The sequence below is a fragment of the Labrus bergylta genome, chromosome 18 (genome assembly GCF_963930695.1).
Source record: "Labrus bergylta chromosome 18, fLabBer1.1, whole genome shotgun sequence".
Lineage (NCBI taxonomy): Eukaryota > Metazoa > Chordata > Actinopteri > Labriformes > Labridae > Labrus > Labrus bergylta.
Genome location: NC_089212.1, coordinates 21,243,604 through 21,271,295, shown reverse-complemented (window position 1 = coordinate 21,271,295; position 27,692 = coordinate 21,243,604). Strand labels below are relative to the sequence as shown.

Sequence of the window (27,692 nt, the reverse complement as noted above, 5' to 3'; positions counted from 1 at the left end):
GAAAACAACATGATATTGGCCTTCTTGTTATCATGAAAAAAATGGACTAAATAAAATGTGTTGATGCATGTCCACTCAGGGCTTCCATAGATTGTGTGCTTTGGGAAAAATACTATAGGTCCACATTATTGTAGCACTAAAAAGAATACTAATAAGCATGAACAAACTTTGCATGAAAGAAAACGTCATGCTTGTTTTAAATACATTCCTGTAAATCACTGCTGCCTGCTATTCTTGAAGTTCTGTCTCTTGTTGGTACATTGCAATCAAAAGAAATATATACTGTCCTATATACAGTTTATATATATCTACAGTAGATTCACTGTGTGTGCAAGTACAGTAGCAAGTGTTGCATAAATAAAACTGACAGCTAGGTGGTGCCAATGAGTTATATCTACCACATGTACAGTATATGGTCTGGGTTATATTATGACATAAAAGCACCTACATATAACACAATTATTTAAATGAATATTAACAATTTCAGAGTAAATTCAGCATGAAACAAAACAAAGCCAAAAAGAAAACACTTCTACAAGTTTGTACTTAAAGTTAAAGCAAGCCACTGCGGATACAAACTCCTTAATATAAATTTACTCACCGTTATTTTTCTTTTCCTATTGGCTCCTGAAACACAGAAGTACTTCATACTTCATTTAAAGCGACAACAGAGATTTAAAATAAAGATAACCTGATATATTAAACAAAGTCAGATAATTACTTCAAAGATTGTTTCACCATCTCTAGCCCGTCTTTTATCACACGAGGCCACATTTAGATCCTCAAATCTCATCTGATACTCGGCCCGAGTGCCTAAAGTCTGCACCACTGGAAACAACGATAAAAATAAAAGCAGCAGTTGATAAATCAAACCAGGAATAAGGAAAATCACTGCATGACCGCACAATCAACTTTCTGCATCCAAACTTGTCCTTCTGCAACCACGGAAAAAGAGAGATTGCAATGTCCAGTCAAAACCATGCCTGGAAGGAAGAGAGACACATGAATGGATAGAGGGAGAGGAAAAAGAAAAGGCAGATATAGATCTTGATATATCCTGATTTGAGTGCGGTGTATCATTTGAACAAGTGGAAGAGAGATGAAGCACATTTGCCTTGTAAATGAGCCGCTCGGTGGATGAGAGGATTCAGAGAGATCGGACAAGATGAGAGAGCGATATATATCAAAACACTATCTGTTTGTTTCATGAGTGCATGGTAACCAATAAATCAGGGTGACATGTATTTTAAATAATATTCTTTCAAGTGTATTTTTAACTTGTGTGCGACAATCAACAATCCAAAAACCTGCTAGAGACGCCCCGGAGAGGATTTGAAAGTCAAATGATCCAACAGTGTCTAACTAAATTCACTTAGAGTATGACATGGACATTGTATTTTAATGCTCTCTCGGGGGTCTTTGCTTTCACAGTCAGAGCCTGATTCTAATTCCCCGAGACTTCTTTCTTTTCATTATTTCCAAACAAGTAAGAACCCAGGGTTGAGACTTTAATATCCCAGCTGGGTTCATGCACATACCTACGTTTCTCAGGTTTAATAAAGTCCAGGATAACTGCTAATATGATAATAGCTGAGCTCATATCCATCAATCCATTAGTGGACCAAAGGTCACAGACGTCTGTTGTTGTCTTCAGTATAGCCTCAAAATTAAATAAAGAGATTGCCATGAAAGCTATGACCTCCTACAGGTAGTGAAATGTTTTCAGGAATTTGACATACATTTCATTTATAAGTATATTAAAATGTTCTGTTTATTTGCTCTACTTTCACTAAGTCATGACACACACACACACTCATTGGAGGAGCAGCTCACCCCCTCGGGTGATCAGAGGCGGTGGAGGGAGGATGACTGACAGGCTGGTTAGGGATTTGCATGGCTGTTTGTGTTTAAAAAGGGCTGCAGGTGCAGGATTCTCCACACAGATGAATGGATTCCTCTCCACACACACAGATGCTCAGGGACTGTTTACAGCTGCTATCTCAGTACATGTGAATTGAAGGGAGCCAAGAATGCTGCTTTGACACTTTTTGCTTTCATTTGGAAGATCTAAAACAATGCTTGCTTGTGATTAAGATGAAAATGCACAGCTGTCTGGTGTGTATTGTCACTTAAAAGGGAGCAACTGAAACAGAATTACCTTCACAATGAGGACATTTCTACCGGCTGCAAACTGATCAAAACAGGATTTTGTTGTGATGTCATCCATCATTTTTACGCTGTTCCTTCTCCTGGGATTAAAGGTCTCTGGCACAACCACTGACACATGGAGACACTGTGCAGGTAATGTACCTTTTTATTCTGCTATACCTCTCTCCTATCCTCCTTGTGTTTCTGTCCATTACCTCGACTAACTGCAGCACATGGGATGTTCGGTTAATGATTATTCTGTGAATGGTTTACGGTGTCATCTGAAAAGTTTGGAAACCCCTCCAGCTAAAAATTCTTTGGGATAATTCCGACTGTCTGCGTCTGCTTACAGTGCAGTGGGAGTGTTTGTGCGTGTAATGTTGCGTGCAATATTAACTTAAACTGACTTCCACAAACAAGTACAGACAGTGGATGTGGTTCAGATTCCACAACAATTCTATACTCATCATAAAAAAAACTGGGTGAACGCGGCAATGGTTTGTTTGATGGCTTATTTGGTTAATTTCAAATTTTCCATTGAGAATCTTTCTTTATAACAACTCCTCCTAAATCCTTCTATAGCTCAGGCTCCACCCAGGTCCCATTTCACACACAGCAGGGGAGTGTGCTACAGCTTTTTATTGATTTATTACTTTACAACTACTGCTGCCAACCTTTTCAACCCGAGTCCCCTTTGAGAAACCCATGCCCACTTGGGACCCCATGGTTGCTTTTTAAAATATGTATCTTGGGGCTTTTTGCCTTTATTTGATAGGACAGTGGATAGAGTTGGAAACAGGGGAGACAGAGTGGGGAATGACTTGAGCAGCCATTCAGCCAAGCAGCCTGCTTGGAGGGCTATAGCCTCCTAACCACTAGGCCATCTGCGCTCCCATGACCCCATGGCTTTTGTACGGTACACTGCATGTAGTAGTGGCAGTAGTATTCTTTTTTTTTTTTTTTTTTAAGAGACCTGGATTCAAAATTTAAAGTTGACGTATAGGAGTAAAACAGGAAATGTCTTAATGTCTCAAAATGTTCTGTTGATAGTTTCACCATTAAAAGTTAAATTACATACAATGTTAGAATTATTTCATGCATTCATGTCTACACTGCAGGGCTCTTGTTTGCAGAGAGAGACTTTAAATCGTTTTCAAACTAACAATATTTAAGACAAAAACATTGTTTTGCCCAAATTACCAAACAGCAAAACTGTTCCATAAAAAACGTAGAATATCCAAAATATTGTCAACTCAATCGCCCATAATTTTCTCTCAGCTGAATACTTGTGCTAGTTTTGTGTGCACATTCTTTTGAGTATTTTGCTTCATAATAAAGCCTTGGATGTATGTTATTCATATGTTTTATCTGCATAAATTAGAATTTGTTAAAAGTGAGATAAGCCGGTAAAATAAAAAGCACAATAGCTGACAGTGAATTGTAACAGTAAAAGCATAAAGAAGTACAAGAACCTCTTAACTGCCAAAGGAGGGGTTGATGAAATGTTCTCAGGTTTCCATTTCAAGTTTTTTAAGTTTCAATGATGTAGAAAAAAAGTAAAGAACATCATTTGGTTTAGCATATTTTCTATTTGATTCTTCTTTATTCCATTGACCATGTCAGGGCCTCCCAGAGGCATTTGGGGACCTTGCTAGCAGCTTTAAAACGTCAACTTATTAAATGTCTGGTGAACTCTGGCTAAAAGGCTTAACCAATAAAACAATCATCCCAGCATCTTTATTGCCTGCAGATTTGCTCCCTCTGGATCTTCTTTCTTTCGTGCTGGAGAGGGATCCCTCCAAACTGGTACCCGGGGTGAGCATGAGGCAGGCCGGAGGGGTGAGTGGAGTCCAGTTCTCGAGCCCTCACCCCTCCATGAGCTTCCCCTCCTCCCAGCTGCTGGTCGACTGCGACCTCTTCCCCAAAGAATTCTCCTTCGTTCTGACCATTAAAGTCCCTCACACTGCGACAAAGGTGAGCAATGTGTGTTTGTGACAGAACACAACAACACTGGATTCTTTAAGTGAAAAGTACAAAGAAAGTTCAGAAATAACAGCAACTAAATCTATAAATGACGTGGTCAGATTTCTCAATTTGTGGCAGATAAACCAACTGAATCGACTAATCCTTTCTGTTCAAATACCTCATAATGTGTCTGAGTGCTTTCCCCCATTTACCTTTCAGAGAAATGAATACATCTTTTCCTTACTGGAGCCAAAAAACGACGAGAAACTAGAAGGGGTGAGGAAGGAAGAGGAGAACACTAACGGACATGAAAATGGGAACATTTCGCAAAGGAATAAAGAGAGCGAGCGACACGGGGAGAGAGAGAGGACGAGGCAAGTGAAAAGTAACGTGGAGCATGGACGGATCATCCTTGGTCTGAGGCTCTCGAGGAAACGTCTGCACTTCCTGTACAGAGGTCACGGAGGGGTCACGGAGCACTGGGTGTTCGGAGGAGCTCGACTGGCTGATAACCAGTGGCACACTTTGGTCCTGGCCGTTAGTCGTCAACACGTCAGACTCACAGTGGACTGTAACTCACCACTGGAAATGTGAGTACATCCATTTTTATGTTCCTCTTCTGGGCTTTTTTCTTCTTCTTTCTGTTCCCTCTGTCTGTATCCCACAATCCTCTCTTCCTGTTCATTGTGAGTTCCCTCGAGGGATTGTAGATCCGTCACCACAATACAATGGCACTGCTCCAAATCTGCTCGCACCCTGCAGTCATATTAGAGTGGCCTGACAGTATGTGATAGATGGTTTTTAGTGGAAACTCCCTCTGGCACACAGACAGGAGGAATATCAGCCCTTTATAATACAATTCATACCTCTGTTCTACAAACAGAAGCACGCAGGAGACTACTTTAATTACGAATACTTTACGTTCATTTATAGATGGAAAACATCTAATCTCTGCTATTAGAAATAATTATATCTTTATATTACGAACAGTGTTCCCTCAAGGCCTTTCCCCTCAGACCTCAACATTCAGGGAGCCAGATTCCACATTGGCAGCCGAGGGAGGTGGAACGGCTTGTATTCAGTAAGGCTTTCATTTTCTTATCGCATACTTAAATAATAAATGAGCGCTTAACTCCTGATCTATAAAACCGTCAATCTTTGCCCTCTGCTGCTGCTGCTGCTGCACCGTGTACAGGGTCTGTTGCGGCAGCTGGTTTTGGTGCCGGGTTCTGATGCCACACATTACGTCTGCCCGTCTTCTGATCCCAAACTCGCAGCTCTGTCGGTGCCACCACTTCTCTCAGACCTGCCTGCCACGGGGAGAAATGACGACAACCATGTCACCTCCTATGGTAACTTTAAGTTTTACATCTAATACAGCATAATGTGAGACATAACTTCACAGGTTCTCGTTTTTTGATTGTGTCTTTTCTTGTTTTGATCAGACTCAGACGAGCGAGTGTCAGTGGGGTTGGAGCGATCATGCTCTGAGCAGCTACAAGGTCAGATGTGGTTCAATCCACTTAAGAAAGGCCTCTACCTCTGTGACGGGTCAGTGTGGATCGCTGTGCTAGAGGGTGAGAATCTTACGTCTGACTACAGGCTCATAAGCAAGTTGTTTCCCACCTTAAGTTGAAGTTGATATATGCGTTATCTTTGCCTCTGCATCGACTCAGATCACAAACGACTGGACTATGTGTTGGAACACCAGGTCCTCACCACCAGCTCGGAGACACATGACATAGAGGTATCCCATCACTTTGTCAAATAACATGTGTGTGTGGCTATACTACTGCAAAAGAAAGGGAATGAAACAAATGTTTTATGTTTTATTGTATTTTTTAAGACCAGAACTTCAAATCAGTATGTTTGGGACAAAAAGGAAAATATGCTAATAAAAATTAGCCCAGGAAAATTGTTCATAGGCATAGACCGTGTATAACTGAACAGACAAAGCAACTTTGGCTTTGTTATGTAGGTTACTGTTTTGAAGCCTAGAGTTTGAGAATTTAACTGTTGCCATCTTTTTTTTGTTTTTTGGAGCCAAAAGTGACAATAGTTAGACAAGAGGGTGGATATGTATTGCTATGTTTATTTTCCTGTTTGAAAAGTTGCTGTAGTAGTAATCCATAAGTAACAAGGAAACCTCGCCCTGAAGAAGAATACCCTGCTTTATTGTTGATGTCACTCCTAATAAGACAATAGTTTACAAAAAGAACATCATGCTGCACTAAAGAAGTCTTAAAACTAGAGATTGAGATCAAAAAGTCTCCTGGAAAATGTCAATTTAAGTGATAATTACAAGTGAAAAGTAGAGTTAAACAAGCTCTAAACGCAACTCCTTTTGGCAACAAGTGGGGTTGCCCCCTGCTGGTCACAGGAAAGAATGCATTTTAAAGATAATTCCACTTCGGTTTTAACTCTCAGAGACTACGTCCATTGCTTTTCTATAGATTATCATCATGTGTAGAAAAAGAATTTGTCTAAAAAGGAGTAAAAAATAAACTGCTAGTGACAGAACTTTTCCACCTTTTCAGTTTTACAATCCAATCAGGTCTCCATTCTTGATTTTTGAACATGTCACTCTTGGTTGGTCGAGGTTGTTTTTGTTTACTTAGTTGTTTCTTTGGTTTACACAAAACTGCATAAAATCTTGTTCAAGTATAATTTTTCCTCATCCTGTTATGTCCTTCTTGTATTTAATATGGATGTCCATATTGTATCGCTCTTTTATGTTTTTTTTCCTCCATCTTATAACTCCAGGTGTTCCAGGTACCTGGCGTGGGCCTGATGGCTGCGATGGCTCACCGGTCTTCAGCCTCTGGTTCTGCTTTGTATCTGTGGAGCCATTCAGGCTTCCAGCTCTACCAGAACATCAGCACGTATGAAGCTCTGGCCTGGAGACACTTCAGTATGGGCAAAAAGGTGTTACACTAAAGACGAGATGCTGCATGCTTTCAGTCATCTGGGCATAACAGTTTGGCATAGCTGAAATTCTCCCTGTTTCGATGCTTAGATATATCTGGTGGTGTCGAACTCTGGAGGAGGGCCTGACAAACATTTGAAGAAAGAAACAGGGACGGACTTCTCTGTTATTTACAAGTGGAGCAGAAGGAGTAAGAAGTTTGTGCAGTTCCAGACGCTGCAGACCCACTGTGCACGAGACTGGGAAGCCTTCAGCATCGACCAACAAACCTATCTCGCTGTCGCCAATCATAGACAAGGTAAAAACTTAGCATCAATCAAACGACTGCACATCATAATCCTGGCATGATATCCACAAATGATAACACTATACTCTGTTGGTTCTGTCTGGATTTGTCTTGCAGGTGATACTAATCACACGATAGACAGTGTGATTTACAAATGGAACAAGTTGACAAAGGTCTTTGAGGTTCACCAGACCCTGCTGACCTCTGGGGCGTACGACTGGGAGTACTTCACAGTAGGACCGTATCACTTCCTGGTGGTAGCAAACGCCTTCGATGGAGTGACCACGACCGTCGACTCAGTCATCTACATTTGGATCAACGGCAGCTTCCAGGTGTTCCAGACAATCAAGGTATCTGTCGAACATAAAAGGAAAACGTTGAATGAGATGTAAAAAAAAAAAAATGCCCAGCTGAGTGTAAGGTATCTTTAAAGTGTATGAGCATCAGGGGAAGTTTGGCCTGGGGCTCTTAAATTTCACACATTTTCTGCATGATTTACCTGCCATTCATTTTGACACCAGCTGGGGTTTGATTTCCTCTGATGAGATCTGTATCTGTGAGCATGAAAAACCATTTAGTCTGCACACAGAAGGAAGGGGATATAAACAGAGAGAGATAGCAGGGTTATGAAAAAACAACGGAAAGTAAGGATTTTCAGATAGAGCCAAAAATAGAGCTTGTGGTTAGCCATGATTTACTTGAGCGTTATATCAGAGCTTTGACGCAGTACTGATAGCGAGTCGTATATTTGAATATAGACATTTGAGGCGGGCGTGTTGACACATTGATAGTCACATGAGAAACTATAAGGAGATGATTTAGGGGAACTCCACAGCTGGATGTGAGGATTTTTTAACAACACCTTGGGGCAGTCTTAAATTAATCATGTGAAATCAGCTAGAAATAAGAGAAGAAACGCAAGCAGGGCTTTCTTTTTTGAACAAGAAAAACACAACTCTGTTCGCTTAATAATAGTCAAGTTTCAAAGGAAAAAGTCAAAGAAATACTTAGATCTCAGAAGTGTTGACACAACAGTCTCCTAATGCTCCTAATCCAAAAGAGATTATTTTTTAGCTAATGATTTTAAAAGTACTCAAATTTAAAGAACGAATTCAACAGAAAATTAATCCTTTAGGGGATTTTTGTATCATATATGACATTTTCACACTCTTGATGCAACAATGACTTTGGCAGCATTTTACCATTAGAATTTGCCTAACCTGGAGCTACTACTTTAAATACAGTTACAATAGATATATGGCTAGCGGTTCCAAACCTATGGATGGAGGGCCCTTCAAGGGACACAAGATTAATGTAAGGGTTCATGCGATGACTGAAGAGACGGGACAGAACAAGACCATGAAATCATATTTTTTTTGGGTTAATCTATGAAAGGTCTCTAACAGAGTTACAAGTGGACTGTTACTCTTATTATCCTCATGTAAAGTCAAAGTACCTCAAACATGTATTTAAAGCTACTATAAGGAACTTTCAAATTGTGTTGATTCTGGCGCCCCCCTGTGGACAGAGCCTGGATGTCTTATCTCTTTGCTAAGCCTTTCCAGTACATGGATCTTTGTTGTGGAAAATGTCGACAAAGGCTGTTTCTGCAGCTTGCTGTTAATCACTCTTTCTGACACTGAACTACTGGCATCTATAACAGACATAAAAAATAACCGTTTCTTCTTCCTGCTGGTCTCGTTGCTTTTGAAGTCAGAGTCATCCGCATTGATTGCAGTGTGTTTCAAAACGGGGAAAAACCTCTCTCAGGAGCTTTGAGTAAAGTTCCTGAGTAAATGTATTTAGTTACTTTTCAACACTTTATGCATTTTTTCACAACACAACGTAGACGTTTCTCTCTTTATGTCATCCAGACATTCTGCGCCACAGACTGGGAAATGTTTCAGATTGGAACTCGAGTCTTCTTAGTCGTTGCCAACGGACACAGACTGCAAGGTAAAGGCCCGAGTCAGTATGCCATCAACTCTACCATCTATGAACTGGACATGAACGGACAGGTGTTTGTCCGCTTCCAGGAAATCATCACTTACAGGTACAGATGTGCAAACACTACAGTACTGTATATGCCAGGTGCATGTTCACCCAGATAAAGAGAAGGCTTCCTGTGTCATTGTCATCACCACATACATTGTGTTGTTTATGCAGCGCAGTGGACTGGGAGTTCTTCAGCCTCGGGGAGGAACATTTTCTGGTTGTTGCGAACTCATTCAACGGAGAATCCTATTCTCTCAACAGCATTCTCTACAGGTATTCATCTTTTCAACAACAACCCTCCCAGTGTGAAATAATTCAACCATTCTGATTGATAGCTTAGTGCTTAAATAACCTCAGAAACATGCATGTAAGTGTTAATGTAGATATATTTTCCTCCTGTGAACCAGAGTAGTAAAAAATGCCAGCACTTAGGAAACAGAAAGCAGCTGACAGCCAATTTTAGAGTCTATGTTAAGCAGATGTAAATACACCCCTGATTTCATTCCTCTTCTTTGATGGTTTTCAGGTGGCAGGGATATGAAGGCTTTGTTCCTGTTCATTGGCTCCCAACGATTGGGTGCAGTGATTGGGAGTTTTTCAGTTTGAGAGGAGAATCGTATCTGATCTACTCTAGTGCCAAAGCTCCTCTCTCCAAAGTGTTCAAGTTGAAAACCTACTAGGCGTCCAAAGAAGAGTGTGCATTTTGGTCTTTGTACTGTATTTATGTGTATATACATGCTGTCCTTCATTGTAAGTGTCTGTATGTTTCTTTTTGAGAGAATATTTGTGATAGTAGAGCTGGACGTTTGTGAATGTGTCTTTGTAAAACTCAAAATGTAAAAATTCAAAATAAGAAGGGCTAAGAGGCTATCAAGGTCATACACTAAGCACTGTTTCAGGGATGATATCAAACTTTTGTTAATTACTTGAATGTGTGTTCTCATAAAACAGATTAGCCTTTTTTTCTTATATTGCCTCTGACTGTATGAATTAAAGGTTATAAAAAGGTAACAGTAAATTATTGAACCTACAATAAACAAGACTTAATAAGTTTATATGGAGAACCAGAGTCGTTTATGATTTGGTGAACCTTGCTCGTTTACAGATTGTTATACCAACATCGGTAGCAATAACACCCTCCAGGAACAACAGCAGTACACAAATTTAAATTATATACTGTTTTGTGGTTAATGGACACTCATGACCCCTGAGCACATAACTGCATGACTCCATAAACACTATAATACATGTTTATTCTTGTGGACTACATGTTCCATGATTTCAGGCCTAGACTTGTCGGAAATGTAGTTTATATTGGCTTCGCTTGAACTATTCAAAATAAATGTACATAATACAATATTTACAGAGTGCTATTATATGACGGAGGATTAGGGCCACGTTAAAAAAAATAATAATAATTGAGATTAAAGACGTAAATTTACGAGTTTAATCTCTTAAATTTAGGACTTTAATCTCGAAATTAAAAAAATAAAATAAAATTCGAGATTAAAGTCGTAAATTTACGAGTTTAATCTCGTAAATTTAGGAAATAATAAAAATAATAATAATAACATGGCCCTAATCCTCCGTCGTACTATTATTAAGTAGCAGTTAATTACTTAAATACAATCCATAAAAAGACATACTTATCATGGTTAACGCAATACCAACCCTTAAAAAAAGAAAATGATTGAAATTGTGTTCAGTTGTTACACTTTCGAGTTAGTGCGGCAACCGAGTGTGTTACTACAAGTACCACAATGCACCTCGCCGTTTTCTGCCAGGAAGAAACATGGCTGCCTACTGTTCACCGACGGCGTTTTTATTTACGTTTCGTTCGTTAACCGTTTTAAGACAGTCGGAGAAAGAAAGAGACAGGGTCAACGGCTACACCGAGGTTCAGGTTAATTAAAACCGTTTTTTAGTGTTCCGGTAAGTAGCCGCCATTCATAGTGTCACGGGTAAGTTTAACGTTACCGACAGTTTTTTTTTTTTTTTTTTTTTTCTATTTTCGCTGAGCTGTCAAGCCGCTCGTCAGCATCACACTGCCCCGTTTTCATTCACCTTTTGTCAGCCGCATACGTTACTGTGAGTCCAGCGCACACTCATCCGGTGATAGTCGCTATGTTTAGCCCCGTGAAGTCCTCTTATTTCAGAGTTAGTCCGGCCATTGTCAACAGAGAACTCGGGAAGACCAAGATGAGATAGCAAGAGGGCACATCGGCAGTGTTTACATTTACGACGAGGCAAAGAGTCCCAGAGTCCAAACTAAGAAAAAAAACACGGAGTATAATACTGACACGGCATGTTTGGGAATCTTTTCGAGGAAGAGGAGGGGGAAGACTTCTCCTCGACCTCCTCCAGGGGGCGAGGGACAAAGGGGGGCGGTGAGCCACCTCCTCCTCGGGGTAAAGCAAAGCTGTGTGGCATCAAGAACCAGGGGGGCACATGTTACCTCAACTCTCTGCTGCAGACCCTGCTGTTCACCCCAGAGTTCAGAGGTAGGGTTGCATTGCTTTTAAAGTGGGTTCAGATTGAGCTCCATAGACCACCAGAGGAGATTTATCTACAAGGTGTATTTCTTGTTTATTGCTGTGTGCTTCTTTACAGAGGAGCTGTTTAGTTTGGGCTCAGAAGAATTAGGATGTCTGGAAGACAAAGAGAAACCAGAAGCCAAGGTAAGTGATTTTACCGCAGCTGTTAACATAGGGCTGGGCAATATATCGACTTGGTAAATGGACTTGAGCTTTTAAAGCGCTTTTACACCGCCTGTCACAACCACCTTTTCACACACGTTATGATCGTTATGTCGTATCATCAGAAGTAACTCATCCCATTCATACACCGCCACTGAAGCAGGGGGAGCAACTCAGGGTTAAGTGTCTTGCCCAAGGACACATGTCAGACATGTTGCTCAGCTGGGGATTGAACCCTCGACCTTCTGGTTGAGAGGCAACGACTCTTCCAACTGAGCCACAGCTGCCCACATGTCAAGTTTTTAAGATATTTCGATATGTTTTCAAACAAGATATAGGGTAAGACAATATCGTTACAGTTTAAGTTGCATTAAAATAACGTTCTCGAGGTGCCAGGTCACTTTTTTTTCTCATCTCACTGATGATGACTGACTGTCTGTCCCTCTTAACCCTGCTCCTCCTCTCTCTCTCTCTTTTATTCCATTTAAGGAACATTTTTATTTTATAATATTACTTTTTAAATTCACAAACAGGTATTTTATTTCTCCATGTGTTTTCACTGTTAACAAAATACATATTGATATATATCGAGTATCGCCATTCAGCTAAACAATATCGAGATATGAGTTTTGATCCATATCTCCCAGCCCTATGCTAACATAAATAATGTAACGTCTCCATGTTTTTATGATGCGTAATGAGCGTCTATCTCTCCTCAGGTCAGAGTGATCCCACTGGAGCTGCAGAGATTGTTTTCCAGTCTGCTGCTGGTGGACCAGCAGAGCGCCTCCACTGCCAACCTCACTGACAGTTTTGGCTGGAACAGCAGTGAGGTGTGTGTCCATTATCTTTTATAAGAGGTCTCAGGTTACCCTTCTATTTCCCGTGATTGATTTACCTTCCAGTCAAATCAGGAAATGCATGCTAAATTTTTACAAACTGGATTTGCTGACTTTGGTTAGGATTGGAATTTCATTTTGTCTGGAGGGATTCCAGCTGCAGTCATGCAAATAAAAGCGCACCAGTAGAGAAGAGGGAGAAACATTCACAGTATTTGCGTCGGGGCGTGTACCACCACGTTCTTCCAGGTCGAGCCCGTACATACAGAGATGTGATTAAACTTGAAGCAGAACTACAAAACTATTAGAATCGAAAGTGTAACTTCAGTACAGACCAGGATGAAATTGGATTTACAGTGCAAATAAAAATGCTGAAAAGTGGTGGAATACAAAAGATTGGTTCAAAGTAAACTACATGTCCAAATTGATCAATAACTAGATATCTATTTCTAAAAGGTATTAAAAATATACAGCTTATCAGTAATGTCTCTTACTAAATACAGTTGTATTTATGAGGGATGTATCAATTGACTTTTGTCCCATAAGGCATTGTCCAAAAGAAGTCAGGAAGTTGCAAAAGCTCGGGGAAAATAAACAAATAAAACAAGCAGGTGGTGTTAAAAAAACTGCACCTTTTTTCTCATTTTCTGTAAACTTTAATAGACATTCATAAGTGCAAGTCTTGATAATGTCCTGTTATGTGGAAGTGCAGTGCATGCCCTTTGATGATAACAGAAACAATATGCTATTAAAACAGTAATAGTGCATAGTATGCAGCAGACATGTCTTTCCTTATTTGATCCTGTTTTGTCTGTCTTCAGGGAACAAATCAGCAGGATGTACAGGAGCTGAATAGGATTCTGTTCAGTGCGTTGGAGCACTCTCTTGTGGACACCTCTGGCAGTACGTTAATCCACCGGCTGTACCACGGGACCATCGTCAACAGCATTGTCTGCAGAGAGTGTGGTAACGTCAGCCAGAGACAGGTGTGTCCACGTGTGTGCAGTGACTTTCTGACCTCCCTTAACTCTTAACTTACTTTTTTTTAAAATCAAATAAAGATCAGGAAGATGGCAAGATTCTGACAATAAGGCTGACTCTTAAAGTTCAGAATCAGTTTGCATCTACATTTCATTGTATTTTCAACGTGTGAGTTAAATGTGTTATACCTCAGAATTGAAACCAAACCTGTCTTTCTCGGTTTCTCACAACTCGTCTCATGCCCTGCAGGCAAATCACTGGCTTGCTTAAATAATATTGTACTGTTAGTGGATGACAGCAACTTCCTCAACTCCCCCAGGCTTATCTTGTTGGTTAACTGGCTAGCTTGCTGTTTGTAAATTCCTCTGTCAGCTAAGAAACCAAAGGCAGGTTTATGCAGTGCTGCTAAATTACAGCTAGCCAGCTAACCTCAGCTTACGTTGCCAGCTCAAAATGTTTATGATATCTCAAATCCCCTATTTCATTGGAATCATTTGTGTTAATGTCTTTGTTCTTTAGGAGGACTTCCTGGACCTGACGGTGTGTGTTTGTGGTGTGTCCAGCCTGGAGGAGGCTTTGTGGAACATGTTTGTGGAGGAGGAGATGTTTGAGGGAAACAACCTGTACCGCTGTGCCGGGTGTGACAGGCTGGTCACTGCTGCCAAGGTCAGTCCCAGCTGTTTGACTGTGTCAGCACAATAACTAACATTTATCATACAGTAGATATAAGAAGGTATTCAAAATCTCCTTTTTACCTATTCTGCGTTTTAGTCTGCCAAGCTGAAGAAGCTCCCTCCCTTCATGACCATGTCTCTCCTGAGATTCAGCTTCGACTTCAACAAATGTGAGCGATACAAAGAGACTGGACGCTACTGTTTCCCCCTAACCATAAACCTCCGGCCATTCTGTGAACAGGTACCTGACCTCTAAGCTTTTCTTCATTGTTGTTTATTTTACCATTATTTTCTTTAGTATGTGGTACACTGCGATGTCTTGATAAGCTTACTATCAATTCCTTTGTGCTTCTCTCTGACAGACTGATGGAGAGGACTCTGATTTCACCTACGAGCTGTTCTCTGTGATTATCCATAAGGGCGGCTGTTATGGTGGCCACTATCATGCTTATATCAGGGACATTGACCAGCTTGGCAAATGGGAGCCGCAGGTGAGAAAAAGACAAGATTATTTATGTTTAATTTATTAAAAAAGAAACAATCTCTTCCTTTTTGAAAGTAAGATACCTCAAGGGACTGCCTATTTTCTAAATGTATTTAATATAACTGATAATGTGTGGATTTGCTGATGTTCTTTGACTTGTATTACTGTCAGGAATTAAAAAAGATTTAAAAATATATAAATCTGCATGTCTATAAAGGTGTGTATCAGTTAAGGCAACATGTCTGTGTTTCTTTGTCAGGAGGAGGAATGCAAACCCAAGACTCAAATGAAAGTCAAGGAGAAGGTCAAAGAAGCATGTGAGCCTAAGCTACAAGAGGATGACCCTTTATCTGTTCTCACTGCTATAATTGCCCAGGTATGAGCAGTATTAAACTTAAGAGCTTCCTTTTAGTTAAGATTTGCTTCAGTGTCAAACTTTTCCTTTTTTCATTGTTGAGTCAGCGTTGAAGTCCAAGTGAGGTGTTGTTCCCTTCTTGTACACTAGGAGCCGTCAAAGAGTGTCCTGTTGGACCAGCTTGGACAGAAACTCCTGGATAAGATCGGTTCATCCTGGAGCAAGAAGTTCAGAAAGCACCATGGTCCTATTGGAAAGGTATGTCTGGTTTTCTTGTTTCCCCTCTGCTCTTATGATTTAATAAAATCCACTATTGTTTGGCCTTTTGTGTTTTTGCTACACTCTTAATTGATGTCTTTCTACTTGTGTTTTCTCTTTTTTGTGTATGTGTAGTTTCTGCAGTCCCACAGCGATGTTTTCATGTTGGTGTCAAGCGGTACTCGAGTGGCTCTGAAGGCAAACCCGCCCAGCCCTGTGACAGAGCCCCCCAGTCCAGCAGAGCAAACCCCTAACTCTGACCCGTCAACGCCCTCAGACTCTGAAGCTGCTGAACAGACAGGACTGGAACAGAAGACAGAACCTGAGCAAGAGGTATTAAAGCAGAAGTCAACGTCCAAATCAACTCAAAGAAAGGAAAATACACTGACCTAATTCTGTTTTTCATGACGGTTTCTGTTGCACGCTTTGTGTGATTACTTTGAGTCCTGTTTCTCACGGTGTTCTCTTCCTGTCTGTCAGCAGGGTAGCCACTGGTTTGACCTTAACGACTCGTCGGTCACCTCCATCAGGGAGTCTGACATAGAGAAGCAGTTCCAGGGCAAAGAGAGCGCATACATGCTGTTCTACAGAAAAACACAGCTGCACAGGCCCAGTGAAGGTAATGGACACCATGTTTTACATCTGTGTGTGAAAGAGAGACACGTAGAAGTGATCTAAAATCACAAGAGGGCGATCTGCTTCAAAGAAACCATAAGTCATTTAATCATTGATTTAATTTTGATCATCTAGGATTGTTTTTGTCATTAATAACACACCCTGTCCAGGCTGTAGGAGTTACTGTAGAGGAGAAGAGCAACCTTTTTTACCAGGGCTGTCCTGCTCCTCAACTCCTAATTCCCGCCCCCCTTCCAAACCATACTTCCACCCCTTACCCCCCTAAAACAGACACCAACACCCCACACCTGATGCAGACTCTCTAAGCTGCATCAGGTCGGATGGCATATATTATGCCATGCACCTTAACCGCCTTCTGCTTATTATCTGGTCTTCATGCACGTTATTCTTTTATATCAGTTTTCAAATAGCTCTGGTTACATTTTATTTCCTGTTTTATCTTTGTCCCTCACTGCACTATGGTCACTTTGTTCATTCAGTGTTTGTCTAATTCCTAATTTCATATAGCTCTGTTTATATATTTAGTTCCTGTTGTTCAATTATTAATTACAAATACATTTTTTAAAATTAAGTTGAATTAAGGTTGATAAATTGAATTCGTTATCAAAATAAAACATTTTTTCCCCTACATTTCTAGCCCTGAATAATCCTCAATACAAAGTTCCTCTTCATCTCATCCAAATGGCTCAGGAGGAGAACCAAAGAATTCACCAAATACGGTACAGAAACAAACGCATTCAGCGGTTTGGTTATATCATATTTTACATTTGAGCTGTTTAGTAGGTTCTGACTCACGTTATAATTTAACTGCATCTGCCGAATCCTAATCAGCAAGAAAGTGACATAATTTGTTGTTTTTTAGCTATCATTATTAATATCAGTTATCTTTGTGTTCTGTTACAGTGAGGAGTTTGAAGCCACCAATAACACGGTGGAGCTCCGCCTCCACCTGGCCCCCAGTTATAGGCTGGAGAACGGAGCCCTGCAACCGATCAGTAAGGAGCAGAATGGGAGCACCGCGCTGAGTTTCGACCGCAGAAAGACTGTGGGAGATCTTCGATTAGCCATTTATCAGGTAACTAATCACCAATAAAAGAAGAAGAAGTTGTTGTGTTTTAAAGCGATGAGGATGGCAGGGAGCAGCTACTTTCTTGTTTGTTGTGATGTGAATTTGTTTTTCTAGATGCAGGAACTCTGGGAAGGGGACATGGCTCTCACTGTGGCTAAGAGTCTCCCTGCAGGTCTACACCTCTACAACACTTTAACAGGTGAGACGCTTACATATGAAATACTCTGAAGATGATACAAAGGATTCCTGTTTGTGACTGTATTCATGATGTGATTCTTTATTTACAGATGACGGTGTTTCCCTGTACAGCGCAGGCATTTCTACAAACTCTGATCTGTTTGTGTGGAACGGCAGAGAGGTGAGAACACTTTAGTAAACATGTAAGAACATTTTTGTTATCCTAAATCTGTCCTGCTTTTTTTAAGTGAGGCGTCTGCGTACAAGTGTTTAAAATCAGATTAATAATGCTTTAATTTCAGTGAATATCCATTTCCTCTAATACATATAATTTTCACGGTGTATTTATGTTTGTTTGTTTGAGAACAGCATGCAGGAGTGCATACAGAAAAAGTGTTTGTTTTACTCACTGTTTTAGTTCTTACATTAGCACCATTTTCCTGAATCAAACTTGCTAACATAACTCCCACATGGTTGATTTGTATCATATTTTTTAATCTCTGTAGGTGTGTGGTGCAGCTGTCCTAACGGGAGCAGAGTGGGAGCCAGTGTTGCTGACTGTGGTCCGTCCCTTTTTAGGGGATGACGGGGATCCGCAGGTGGAGGATGGGGTGGAGTGTGTGGAGGGATCTGGAGGTGGTTTTGAAAACGGGGCGCCGGGGCTGAAAAGGGAGGCGAGAGGGTTTGCAGGAGCTGTAACGCTTCGGGAGGTAAGAGAGGCGCTCGGGGAGCCGAAGGAGAGTGTTCTGTGTCAGAAGCACAAGGGAGGAAAGAGAGAAGAACATGGGGCAGGAGAGGGAGGAGGGGCAAGTGGTTGGAGGGTGTTTCCTCCTGATGACATGCAGCGGACACTTAAAGAGCTGTCGCTGAAGGATGGGGACGCGCTGCTGGTGCTGGAGCCTCAGTCCTTCGATTGCAGGTAAAAAAAAAAAAAATCCTCTTTAATGATTGTTCATGTTGTTTTCTTAAGGTGTGTGTTTAACTCGTGTCTTCTTGTTCAGCATGTTCACTCTAAACGGAGACGTCGTCACTGTGACTACACCTTCTGACTGCCGCTGGCTCCAGGTGGAGTTTCAAGCACATGGAGGAGGAGGAGGAGAAGAAGGGGAGAAAGAAGAGGAGAGGCGCAAGATCAAGGTTCCTGCGACAGGAAATATGGTCCGTAAATGTTGTTTTTGTCTGGTGGTCTGTCTTTATCTTTTACATTTAAACACATCTATAACTTTAATGTTTCTCTTCCAGCTGCTGTTTGAGGTGAAACAGAGGGCCATAGAGGAGCTGCAGCTACACTCAGGCAAGCCACTCAGTGTGACAAGCATTTGTCTGCAATGTACTTCCTATAACTAAAAGCCTCAAGAGTGCATCCCCGCATACATTGGATAAACATGTGTGATAGGCCTGAACTCATTCAGGTCAGGAAAAAATCTGTCTAAACTCGAGGAAACGAGACATATGTGCACAAAGTGATGAAACAAGAACCTCGACGATTCATCCAGTGCCAACTCTTATTAATGTATCTTCTTAAATATAAATTCAAATGCCAAAAAACTGAAATACCTCCACTTGAAGCCAAAGACAAAAAGTTGAACAGGATGATTGTAAAAAAAAAAAAATGTCAATATACATTAATATTCTTGAATAATCAAGTTCTCGGCTTACATTTTCTTCTATCTGTACCCTGTTTATGTTCCTGGCTGAGCAGGTGCACAGTACTGTCTGAGGCAGGTGGACTGCACAGGGAAACTCCTTCCTCCAGGTAACGTGTTATTTTCTACCTGCAGGTGATTTTAATGATGCTGGAAATCCCCCTCATTTTGACAGAATATTAAGCATTCCTTCATACTGCCCCCTCGTAAATGTTTTGGAGGTAATTCCCCCTGCTTGTAAAGTGTCTTTTCATCATCTCACTTTGAGGTTTTAAGTTAAGATCACGTTTAAAAGTGCATTTGTGTTGTTGTACCTTGTTCTACCTGACAGTGTGTGAGGAGGCGAGTGTTCGGGATGCAGGGGTGCGACTCATGACCACACTGACTCTCTGTCTGGGAAATGCCCCCAAGGCATCACAGGTGTGTCTTTTTTTATTTGAACCTTCAGTAAATCATTTGTACTTGCAGCTGCGCAGGTTGAGGGTGACAGAACCTTAAAGCACCTTTCCTATCCAGCATTTAAAAAAACTAATTATGGAGTTAAGAGAGTTGGTCATGCTTGATTGATGTTGTGATTTTTCTCTCTGCGTTGCAGCTTTTCTTGCACTTTTCTGTGGGCGCAGCGCCCTCTGCTGGCGTGGAGATGGACATAATAGTGGAGAATACTTGTACTGTCAAAGAGGTGAGGGAGTCGATCTCTACTTATTTTGTGAATTATTAAAAACGAGCTTATGTAAAATGTACTTTTTCTTTGTTTATTGATTGTTCTTTGCAGTGTCTGAAGGCAATGCTGGATGCTGTTGGACTGGACGGCTGTTGGCACTTGAGGAGGCTCGATTGGTGTGAGGAGGTTGGAGAGGCACTTATGGATGAGGTAAGTAGCTGATTATAGTGGGAAAAATATCTCGTACTTCAACCAAATTATAGATGTTTAGGCAATTGGTTGGTGCTTAATAATTGGTATTACTTATAACGTACTTTCTAAATGTCATCTTGCACCATGAATATTCCATTCAGCAGACATTTTCTGAAATGAAGACACTTTCCCATGTACCAAAACAAGTATGATCTACAAACATATGATGAAGATTTGCCAAAAGCTGATTGGATTATTTCAAAGAGATCTGCCTCTGCATGTCTAGAAAAAAAACATTTGATTTGAGCTTAATTAACATAGAAAGGTGTATCTCCTTATTTCAAATCAGAGAATTTGTCATCCTTTGTGACTCTGTGGTTTAACAGGATAAAACATCATGATAGTTTCTATGCAAAACCTTCATGCACCAAATATTTTGGGTTCTTGGTGTAAATTGTTTTTTAAAAAATGCATTCAGATATTTTTAACTGTTAGATCTCATGTTAACAACAACTTCTCCTCTCAGGATGCTTCACTGTCAGAGCTGAAGATCAGTAATGGAGACACATTGGTCGTCACAGAAGGACAACTTCCTCCAAAGGTACTCAAATGTTGTGATTCTTCATTGAGAATGGCTCATACACTACACCTTCCACTCTTTGTTGAGCCCTCTTCCATTTTCATTTTCTGTCAGGGCTTTCTCAAGCTATCTGTGTGGCTGTATCTGGATCCTAGAAACAACTCTGCAGATTTTAAACTCGCCAACAACGGCCTCTCTGAGGAGCAAATGCTGGAGGTCGTGACTCCAGGTGAAACGCACTCTGCTGCTCTGAGAAGTGTCGGAGAGGTGGAGCTCTCAGACGAGGCCACTCTGGAGGATCTCAAGACTCAGGTAGTGTTTGAAGATTCTGTGTAAATCAAAGCAGTTGATGTTTATTGTTTGTTTTAGTGAAGTAATCATTAAAACGCCTAGATGTGTTTTCTTGGACTACAGTGATTTTTGGACTTTATTCACTGGACTTAGAGTTAACCCTGAAGTGACCTCGCTAACTGAAAATCCTACTTCCTCTACTCCTCCATCAGGTGCTGACACTGCCTGCACTTCAACATGTGTGCATGCCAACCACTGCGTTCATGCGTGTGTGGCAGCTTGAGGGAAAGAGGCTGGCACGTATCCTCAGAGGACAACAACTCACACTCAGGTAAGAAAACTTTCCTGTATCAGCGGTTCTTCCTTTTTGTGTTTAACAGCCACCAGATCATGCTCAGTGAAGTTTTGAAGCTTGTCTTTTTGTATTTTCCTCTAATCAGGAAGTTGAAGCTGACAGGTGGTGCAGACCTTTGTATCCAACAGCTACTAAAGGAGGAAGATCTTGGGTACGGTTTGAGATGTCCCCATTTTTCTGTTTTATACATGTTCTGTATTATCCCTCCATGTGATTGTCCTTTTTCCAGCTAAGTTTTGGTTTTCCCCCTTATTTTCCTCAGCCCCAAAGAGTTGTTGCTGAACATTAAAATGGGAGTACCAGGGGAGAGGTGTTACTACCCCCGAGAGGAGCTGGTTTGGGATGCATCCCGCGACTCTTCTCCGCACTGTCTTCGCACCTGTTTGGCTGCACACTATGGCCTCTCCCCCGACTCTCTTCTGCTGGCCAAGTACCAGCAAGACAAACATACCTGGGAAGAAATCTCAAACTGGGTAAAAAGAGAAGAGAAGAAAACTGTCTTAATTGTTTGAGGGGCAGTCAGTCAGTTAGTATTCTTGTATGTATTGCTAACTCACTACCACATTATTAGTTAATATGTTGTATTCGTACTTCTAGAATCAGCAGGTTTCAAAAAAGAAAAAGAAGAAAAGGGCAGAATCTCTACTTGGAGCACCATTCCACCTCAAAGACGGTGACACAATTGGCATCAAGGTATTCACTTTGATTTGCGTAATTTAAAATCAAGTCAGTTTTGGTTTTGCTAAAGAAACTTTAAAGAAGTTATTCCACCTCCCCCAGAATCTCTTGATTGACAACAACAGGGACTTTGTCACCCTGGAGGACGAGCAGCTCCAGCAGATGCTCAGAGCGCAGGCAGAGGAACGCAGGAAAGGGTGGGACGTCTTCACTTTGACACACGCAGCTGCAGGGAAAATATGGTTGCCAAACATCTTCAGGGCTACAGGGATTATAACTGTAGCTCCGTAGATGTTTACGGCATCAACACTGTGTCAGTAAGTCTGAGAGCGTTTTGTAAAATGCATTCTTTTTTCAGAGGGGAGGCTGCAGGCTGTGACGGTGTCGGACCACAGAAGAAGACTGGGCAGACCAAATCCAGGAAACCAGAGGTAGCGCTGTCAATCAACGTTGGGGTCTTCAGATAGCACCCTGCTCTCATGGGTGCATGGACAAATCAGAACTACCTATAACAGCCACTTTCACAAGCACACACACCATTTTGCATTTTAGGACAATCTACAGATGGGAATCTTGTGCCATTTCTCTTAACTAGATTTCTCCAGAAATGTTCAAATTCCTGTTCAGTCTAGGGTTAGGGTTCAGTCTAAGTTTAAATTCCCGCTTCCATTGACAGGAAGTATCTAATTTGTGTTAAGCACATCGACTGTAGTTTGCATTACTTCTGTGTAATATTACTGCAACTGCCATCTTCCTCCATCTACAAGCTTCAAAGTCATTTATGTTTCAGAGGATATTTGGAGAGGGTGTGGCCTCCAGGAAACCAGATTTTTTTCACTAAACATAAAACTAATTTACGACCTTATACTCAAAGTATCAGCCCAACTAAAGTTTGACTTAAAGGGCTTTTTAAAGGTTAGTAGTTCTAAACTGACAACTTCTTTTAAGAGGAGCCTCTTTCACAGATACTGTTCTATCGCAATCAACATGTAGCCTCTTGAATGTTGAGCTATCTAACAAGTCTTCAAATAAAAGAATCAACCATAGTTTGAATCAATCATTCGTCATTGCTCACACAGTGATGATGATAAACTCGTCATTGTAACAGTTGTTATCTTGATCATGGGCATGTTTAGGGGTGATAAAGGAGAGGAGAGTTTTGCCTTAACGTGGAGAAGCTTCAGTGCTGCTTTGTCCTCTCTACCTCACTCTCTACCTCTCTGATTCTACCTCTGCTGCCCGCTCACTCACTTTTAACCCCGCCATTGTCTTACTTTTTATTCATCATTTTAATTTCCTGTCTTCAAACTGTTCGAACTCCTGCTCGGTTAGGTTCAGCTACAGTTCAAAAAGAATTGAAGTGACACACAGTGTGATAAACAACATCTGCCTTTGTTTACTTCCATTTATAAATGGTCTCTTATAAATCTATAACTTAGAACGTGGAGGAACCACTGGTTAATTATTCTCCTTAATAAACAGTTTGTTTTTCTTTTGGGACATAAGATGTTTCATTTGCATGAACTATATGTGAACTTCAGGGAAGTAAAATTATCCTTTTCTGTAATAATAAAAACTTGGGAAGGTAATCTAAATATTTTCCTTATTGATTGGAGGATTTGTTCAATATTATAATCTGGCCTTGATGAGTGCCAAGAATCTTTTTGTGTGTTTTCTTTTCAGCCAATTTTTTTTTACAACATGAGAACAAGTTTAATTTTATATCACACTATTAATTACTAGTGTTGATTACAACTTTGTGTTATTTGTCAGGACTCATCTGCTGTATCATGTTAGATAATATCTGATTGTATCTGCAGGAATTATTATCAACAATAAATGTATCAAGTGATAATTGTTAGAATATGGCTCTTTTTACTTATTTTTTTTTGTTCCCAGGAGGAAATTGATAAGCCTACCCAGCTGTTTGTAAATTAAAAATGAACCTCACCTGTATGAGATCCAACATTTACAACTGTTTACAACATGTACTAATTTATGCATCAGTAATTACAATGTAATTATGTCATACCGTAAAACTCATAATTAACCCAGGTTTTATTTCTGCACAGCAAACATAACAAAAACTATGAGATTTTAAATTTAAACCAGAAATAATACTTAAATGTGTACAAAATCATGCAAAATTAAACAAAATTAATAAATCATTAATTTGACTATCATATCTCACAAAAACAAACTTTATCCAGTTTTAACAGATATGTGAATGAAATCTAAGAAAAGGGTTTGATGTGTGTATTTTAATTTTCAAATTACTACACTTTTCTCCATTTGCGTCTTAATCACGGACTCACGGAGACAACACTATGAACGTCCCTCAGTCATGATCAAGCTGTTAACGGGACATTGTGCTTTGACCAATCAACGCCCACGAAGCGTTTCGAACAACCAATCAGCTTTGACGCTGCAGCTCGAGTCTCCGCCCTCCGGTACAGTATAATTTGGCATGCAGACCATCTTCAGAGTCGCTGTTAGATTCACTGCAGGGAGGAAAGAGGCTGCTAAACAACTGCAACAATGGTTGATGCTTTCTGCGCTACATGGAAACTGGTCGACAGCCAGAACTTTGATGAATATATGAAGGCAATTGGTAAGATATATATATATATTTTTTTTAATTTTAAATATTGTTGACGTTGTTGTTTTCTTTGTCTCTGGGATATTTTTTGACATTTATTTGGCTTAAATATTTCCTATTTTATTTGAAATATTTTCCTTTAAAAAAATTTTAAAAAAAAATTGCCAGCAAAATGTATTACTAAAATAACAGCTTTATAATAATATATTTTTTATATACAGGTGTTGGTTTTGCTACAAGGCAGGTGGGCAATGTCACCAAACCAACAGTAGTGATCAGCCAGGATGGGGACAAAGTGGTGGTGAAAACCCAGAGCACCTTTAAGAACACTGAGATCTCCTCCAAACTGGGAGAGGAGTTTGATGAGACCACGCCTGATGACCGACATGTCAAAGTGAGTTCACTTGATACAAGTCATGGCTGTAGATTGACCGTCCAGAGATTTATTTTAATACATTTTGTGCCTGTGCCTGCAGTCTACTTTTACCATGGACGGAGATAAACTTGTGCATGTGCAGAAGTGGGATGGCAAGGAGACAAAATTTATCAGAGAGATCAAGGACGGGAAGATGGTGATGGTAAGTTGACTTTACAAACACAATTCTATGCAGAGACAAGTTAAGAGAAATCTTCCTTTGGACCTGTCATTGTGGTTATATTTAGCATTTGGTGCAGAAAGAACATTTTTAAAGCACTTATGGTATGCATGGTTCATCTTGCCTCAGATGTGCATTGGGTAAATTCAATTCGTCCGAGTCAAATGGACGGCAGAAAACTGGCTCTTCATACAGACAGCAGGGTTTCTAGGTTTTGCATGAAAATGTTAACGTCCATCATGTAACATAGGCTGTCTTTTTCTTTCTCTCTTCTTTACAGACTTTGACTTATGAGGGAGTCGAGGCGGTCCGCACATATGAAAAAGCCTAACTAAACCAAGGCTGAGCAAATCATACTGCACAATGAATAATCAACAAGTTGTTCTCCTTTCTTTTGTAACAAAAAAAAAACATGTTTTTTTTGCAGTGATTTGCACTGGATTTGTTGTTTTAACATGTGATGAATATTTTGGGATATCTTTTGTAAGACCTTTTGTAAGAAATTCAGAATGTGAAGATCCAAAAACGGTTTCATTCTCTGTATCAAACATGAAAAGGGAAAAAATAAACTACTTGACATAACTTTTCTCCGTCTCAGACTTTTCAGTTTTCAGTCCCAAGAGCTCCATCAGCACCACTCTGGCTCTCTCTTCCCATCAGGGTGTTACTTCTAATGCAGCTCTACATTTCTCTTTCAAACATTTCACCCTGAACTGTGGGAACAGTGCTCTCCCTGTAACGGGTCAGTTCCAGGTGACAGCTGCAGGGTGACTGTGCAGGCCAGAGCCGGCCGTGCAGCGGCAGCAGCAGCAGCCAGTGTGACAAACTGAACTTGTGGGAGTGAACGTCCTGTAGTAACCTCCAGATGGTCAGAGACGGCTAGGAGCAGGAGGGGGTTGGGGGAGGAATGATGTCACTGGCCTCGGGATAATCCGGTTTTAGTTGTGGTGTCATTACGTAGAGGAATCATTCGATGGTGTGTGGACCAACCGTGATTGAATGCTGCCGCTCGCATGACAGATGACAGACAAGGTGATAAGAAGAGACTGAGCAGGATGTGACAGTTTGTATCAATCCGATAACTCTCACTTGGTCGGTCAAAGTCACAAGCTCAAGTGCTGCACTGTTTGTCTCTGTGTCTTTGAGAAAAAAGTGTTAATTTTAAAAGTCCCCTCATGCATCCTCTATCTTTCCCACAGTTTAAGAAGCTAAGCTAAATCCTCCCTTGCCCTGCGAGCTGTGTCCAGCCTGCTGAATGCTGCCACTACAAATGGCCATTCTTCTCATCCCAGGAAACACTCTGCCAAGTTTCTGCTCACCTCTGAATAGTGTGCGACACAAAGAAACCGTGGTAACTGGAGTGGAACTCATTTGCTTGTTGCCCATTGAATTAATTTCAATTAAAACCTATGTGTATGCTCAAATCGCAGTCTGCCAAAATAATACCTCTACTGTGAGCCGGATTAATTTGCATAAATATGTGGGTGAAAACAGTTAATGGACAAGTCCAGGCCAGTTCATGTCACGATATTCACAGCAGCACAGGCCCACTGAAAAGGGAACTATCGCATGCCATGTTGGAGACTCAGCAGGGGATAATAGTTGAGTGTAGCGTCTTCTGTCCACCCCCCCCCAAAAGGCAAGCGGAGGGAGTCTCCTCTTTGTGCGTTTGTGTGGAATCTGTGTTAGCGGTGTGGACTGACCTGTGGTAACCGCTCTCTGGCCTCTTTGGCCTCACAAAGGGTACAGAACACAGACCTGATCATCCTCTGCACATTCTTCTCCGTTTGTCTTTCTCATTAAAAACACATAAATCAAACTGAGAAAGGACTTGTACTTTGGAAATCTGGAGAACATGAAGAGAAGATTCACACATTTTAGATTTAGGGGATCTAATTTGATATTTCTTAAGTTGCTGCTTCTTTTCTTGGGGGTAATTTATTTTTTTGATTCATTCAAAAACATGTTTGTTGAAATGAAACGACCATATAAATGAAGCAACTCTTTGAATTTTTTTTTTAAAAAGTATAAAAAAAATAAATAATAATAATTTGATATTTCTTTACACTTCTTATCAAAAGAATGTGACTTATTTAAGACAAAAGACTTAAAAAATATGAAAAAAACAAATCAGATGAGTGGGATTAAAAAGACTCCCGCACAACAAACCGAGCTGTTTACAGATATTTGAAACAAAATGTCAAAAATAAAACCCGTAGAAAATAAAAAAAACATATTTATATGAATGACTCAAATCTAAAATATGCAGGATTAAAATAAATTTGTTTTTCATTTTAAAGGAGATTATTTTGTGGCTAGTACATCAATTGCTTTGATGAGGGGGGGCGGGGGGTCCTGTAGGATTTCTTAAATCCTTTTTTAAAGCCCCTGGAAGTCACATGAAAATACGAGTAACCCAAATACAGGAGTTATAGTAGAGATAATGTCCTTCTGCAATTTATGTTTTGTTCTAGACAATAGCACTTGGCTCCCATTTTGGTGCCTAAAAGGAGAAAGAAATGAAACCCACTGGGTAACAGATAGACTTCTGTTTGTTTGAACGCTCTTATTGGAACTTTTGGAGAAAGGCGAGACTCAAAGA

At 40.5% G+C, this 27,692-nt stretch overlaps 3 protein-coding genes and 1 long non-coding RNA gene across 6 annotated transcripts; 3 read left to right on the top strand and 1 right to left on the bottom strand.

Annotated features, from left to right (window-relative positions):
* Nucleotides 1-1,954: 1,954 nt before the first annotated feature.
* On the top strand, nucleotides 1,955-10,173 carry LOC109998294 (thrombospondin-type laminin G domain and EAR repeat-containing protein-like). Of its 2 annotated transcripts, none has more exons than XM_065966362.1 (13): nucleotides 1,955-2,301; nucleotides 3,899-4,122; nucleotides 4,333-4,703; nucleotides 5,104-5,194; nucleotides 5,309-5,465; nucleotides 5,559-5,690; nucleotides 5,790-5,860; nucleotides 6,877-7,038; nucleotides 7,130-7,337; nucleotides 7,443-7,675; nucleotides 9,200-9,378; nucleotides 9,492-9,593; nucleotides 9,847-10,173. In XM_065966362.1, exons 1-13 carry the CDS (start codon nucleotides 2,217-2,219, stop codon nucleotides 9,998-10,000), a joined length of 2,169 nt encoding a protein of 722 aa, XP_065822434.1. In that variant the 5' UTR covers nucleotides 1,955-2,216; the 3' UTR covers nucleotides 10,001-10,173. The 2 variants fall into 2 exon arrangements, with proteins under 2 accessions (XP_065822434.1, XP_065822435.1); XM_065966363.1 differs by having other exon boundaries at nucleotides 9,497-9,593; nucleotides 9,847-9,983.
* LOC136183263 (uncharacterized) lies at nucleotides 5,930-11,524 on the bottom strand. Its single transcript, XR_010669097.1, has 3 exons — nucleotides 11,385-11,524; nucleotides 7,825-7,904; nucleotides 5,930-7,679 (listed from the first exon to the last, which is right to left on the bottom strand). It is a non-coding gene; the product is annotated as an uncharacterized lncRNA (long non-coding RNA).
* Nucleotides 11,108-23,750, top strand: usp40 (ubiquitin specific peptidase 40). Of its 2 annotated transcripts, none has more exons than XM_065966361.1 (30): nucleotides 11,108-11,821; nucleotides 11,931-11,998; nucleotides 12,736-12,849; nucleotides 13,677-13,841; nucleotides 14,356-14,502; nucleotides 14,608-14,751; nucleotides 14,873-15,001; nucleotides 15,254-15,370; nucleotides 15,500-15,607; nucleotides 15,743-15,940; nucleotides 16,091-16,226; nucleotides 16,881-16,962; nucleotides 17,147-17,318; nucleotides 17,427-17,511; nucleotides 17,600-17,670; nucleotides 17,996-18,408; nucleotides 18,491-18,647; nucleotides 18,732-18,783; nucleotides 19,192-19,245; nucleotides 19,467-19,555; nucleotides 19,731-19,817; nucleotides 19,911-20,009; nucleotides 20,518-20,592; nucleotides 20,686-20,883; nucleotides 21,075-21,193; nucleotides 21,303-21,368; nucleotides 21,480-21,690; nucleotides 21,815-21,910; nucleotides 21,998-22,092; nucleotides 22,254-23,750. In XM_065966361.1, exons 1-30 carry the CDS (start codon nucleotides 11,626-11,628, stop codon nucleotides 22,360-22,362), a joined length of 3,852 nt encoding a protein of 1,283 aa, XP_065822433.1. In that variant the 5' UTR covers nucleotides 11,108-11,625; the 3' UTR covers nucleotides 22,363-23,750. The 2 variants fall into 2 exon arrangements, with proteins under 2 accessions (XP_065822433.1, XP_029136862.2); XM_029281029.2 differs by having other exon boundaries at nucleotides 16,088-16,226.
* A 600-nt stretch (nucleotides 23,751-24,350) lies between these two features.
* Nucleotides 24,351-25,672, top strand: fabp7a (fatty acid binding protein 7, brain, a). Its single transcript, XM_020653093.3, has 4 exons — nucleotides 24,351-24,506; nucleotides 24,716-24,888; nucleotides 24,971-25,072; nucleotides 25,371-25,672. The coding sequence occupies exons 1-4, from the start codon at nucleotides 24,434-24,436 to the stop codon at nucleotides 25,419-25,421; spliced, it is 399 nt and encodes a 132-aa protein (XP_020508749.2). The 5' UTR covers nucleotides 24,351-24,433; the 3' UTR covers nucleotides 25,422-25,672.
* The last annotated feature ends 2,020 nt before the right edge of the window (nucleotides 25,673-27,692 follow it).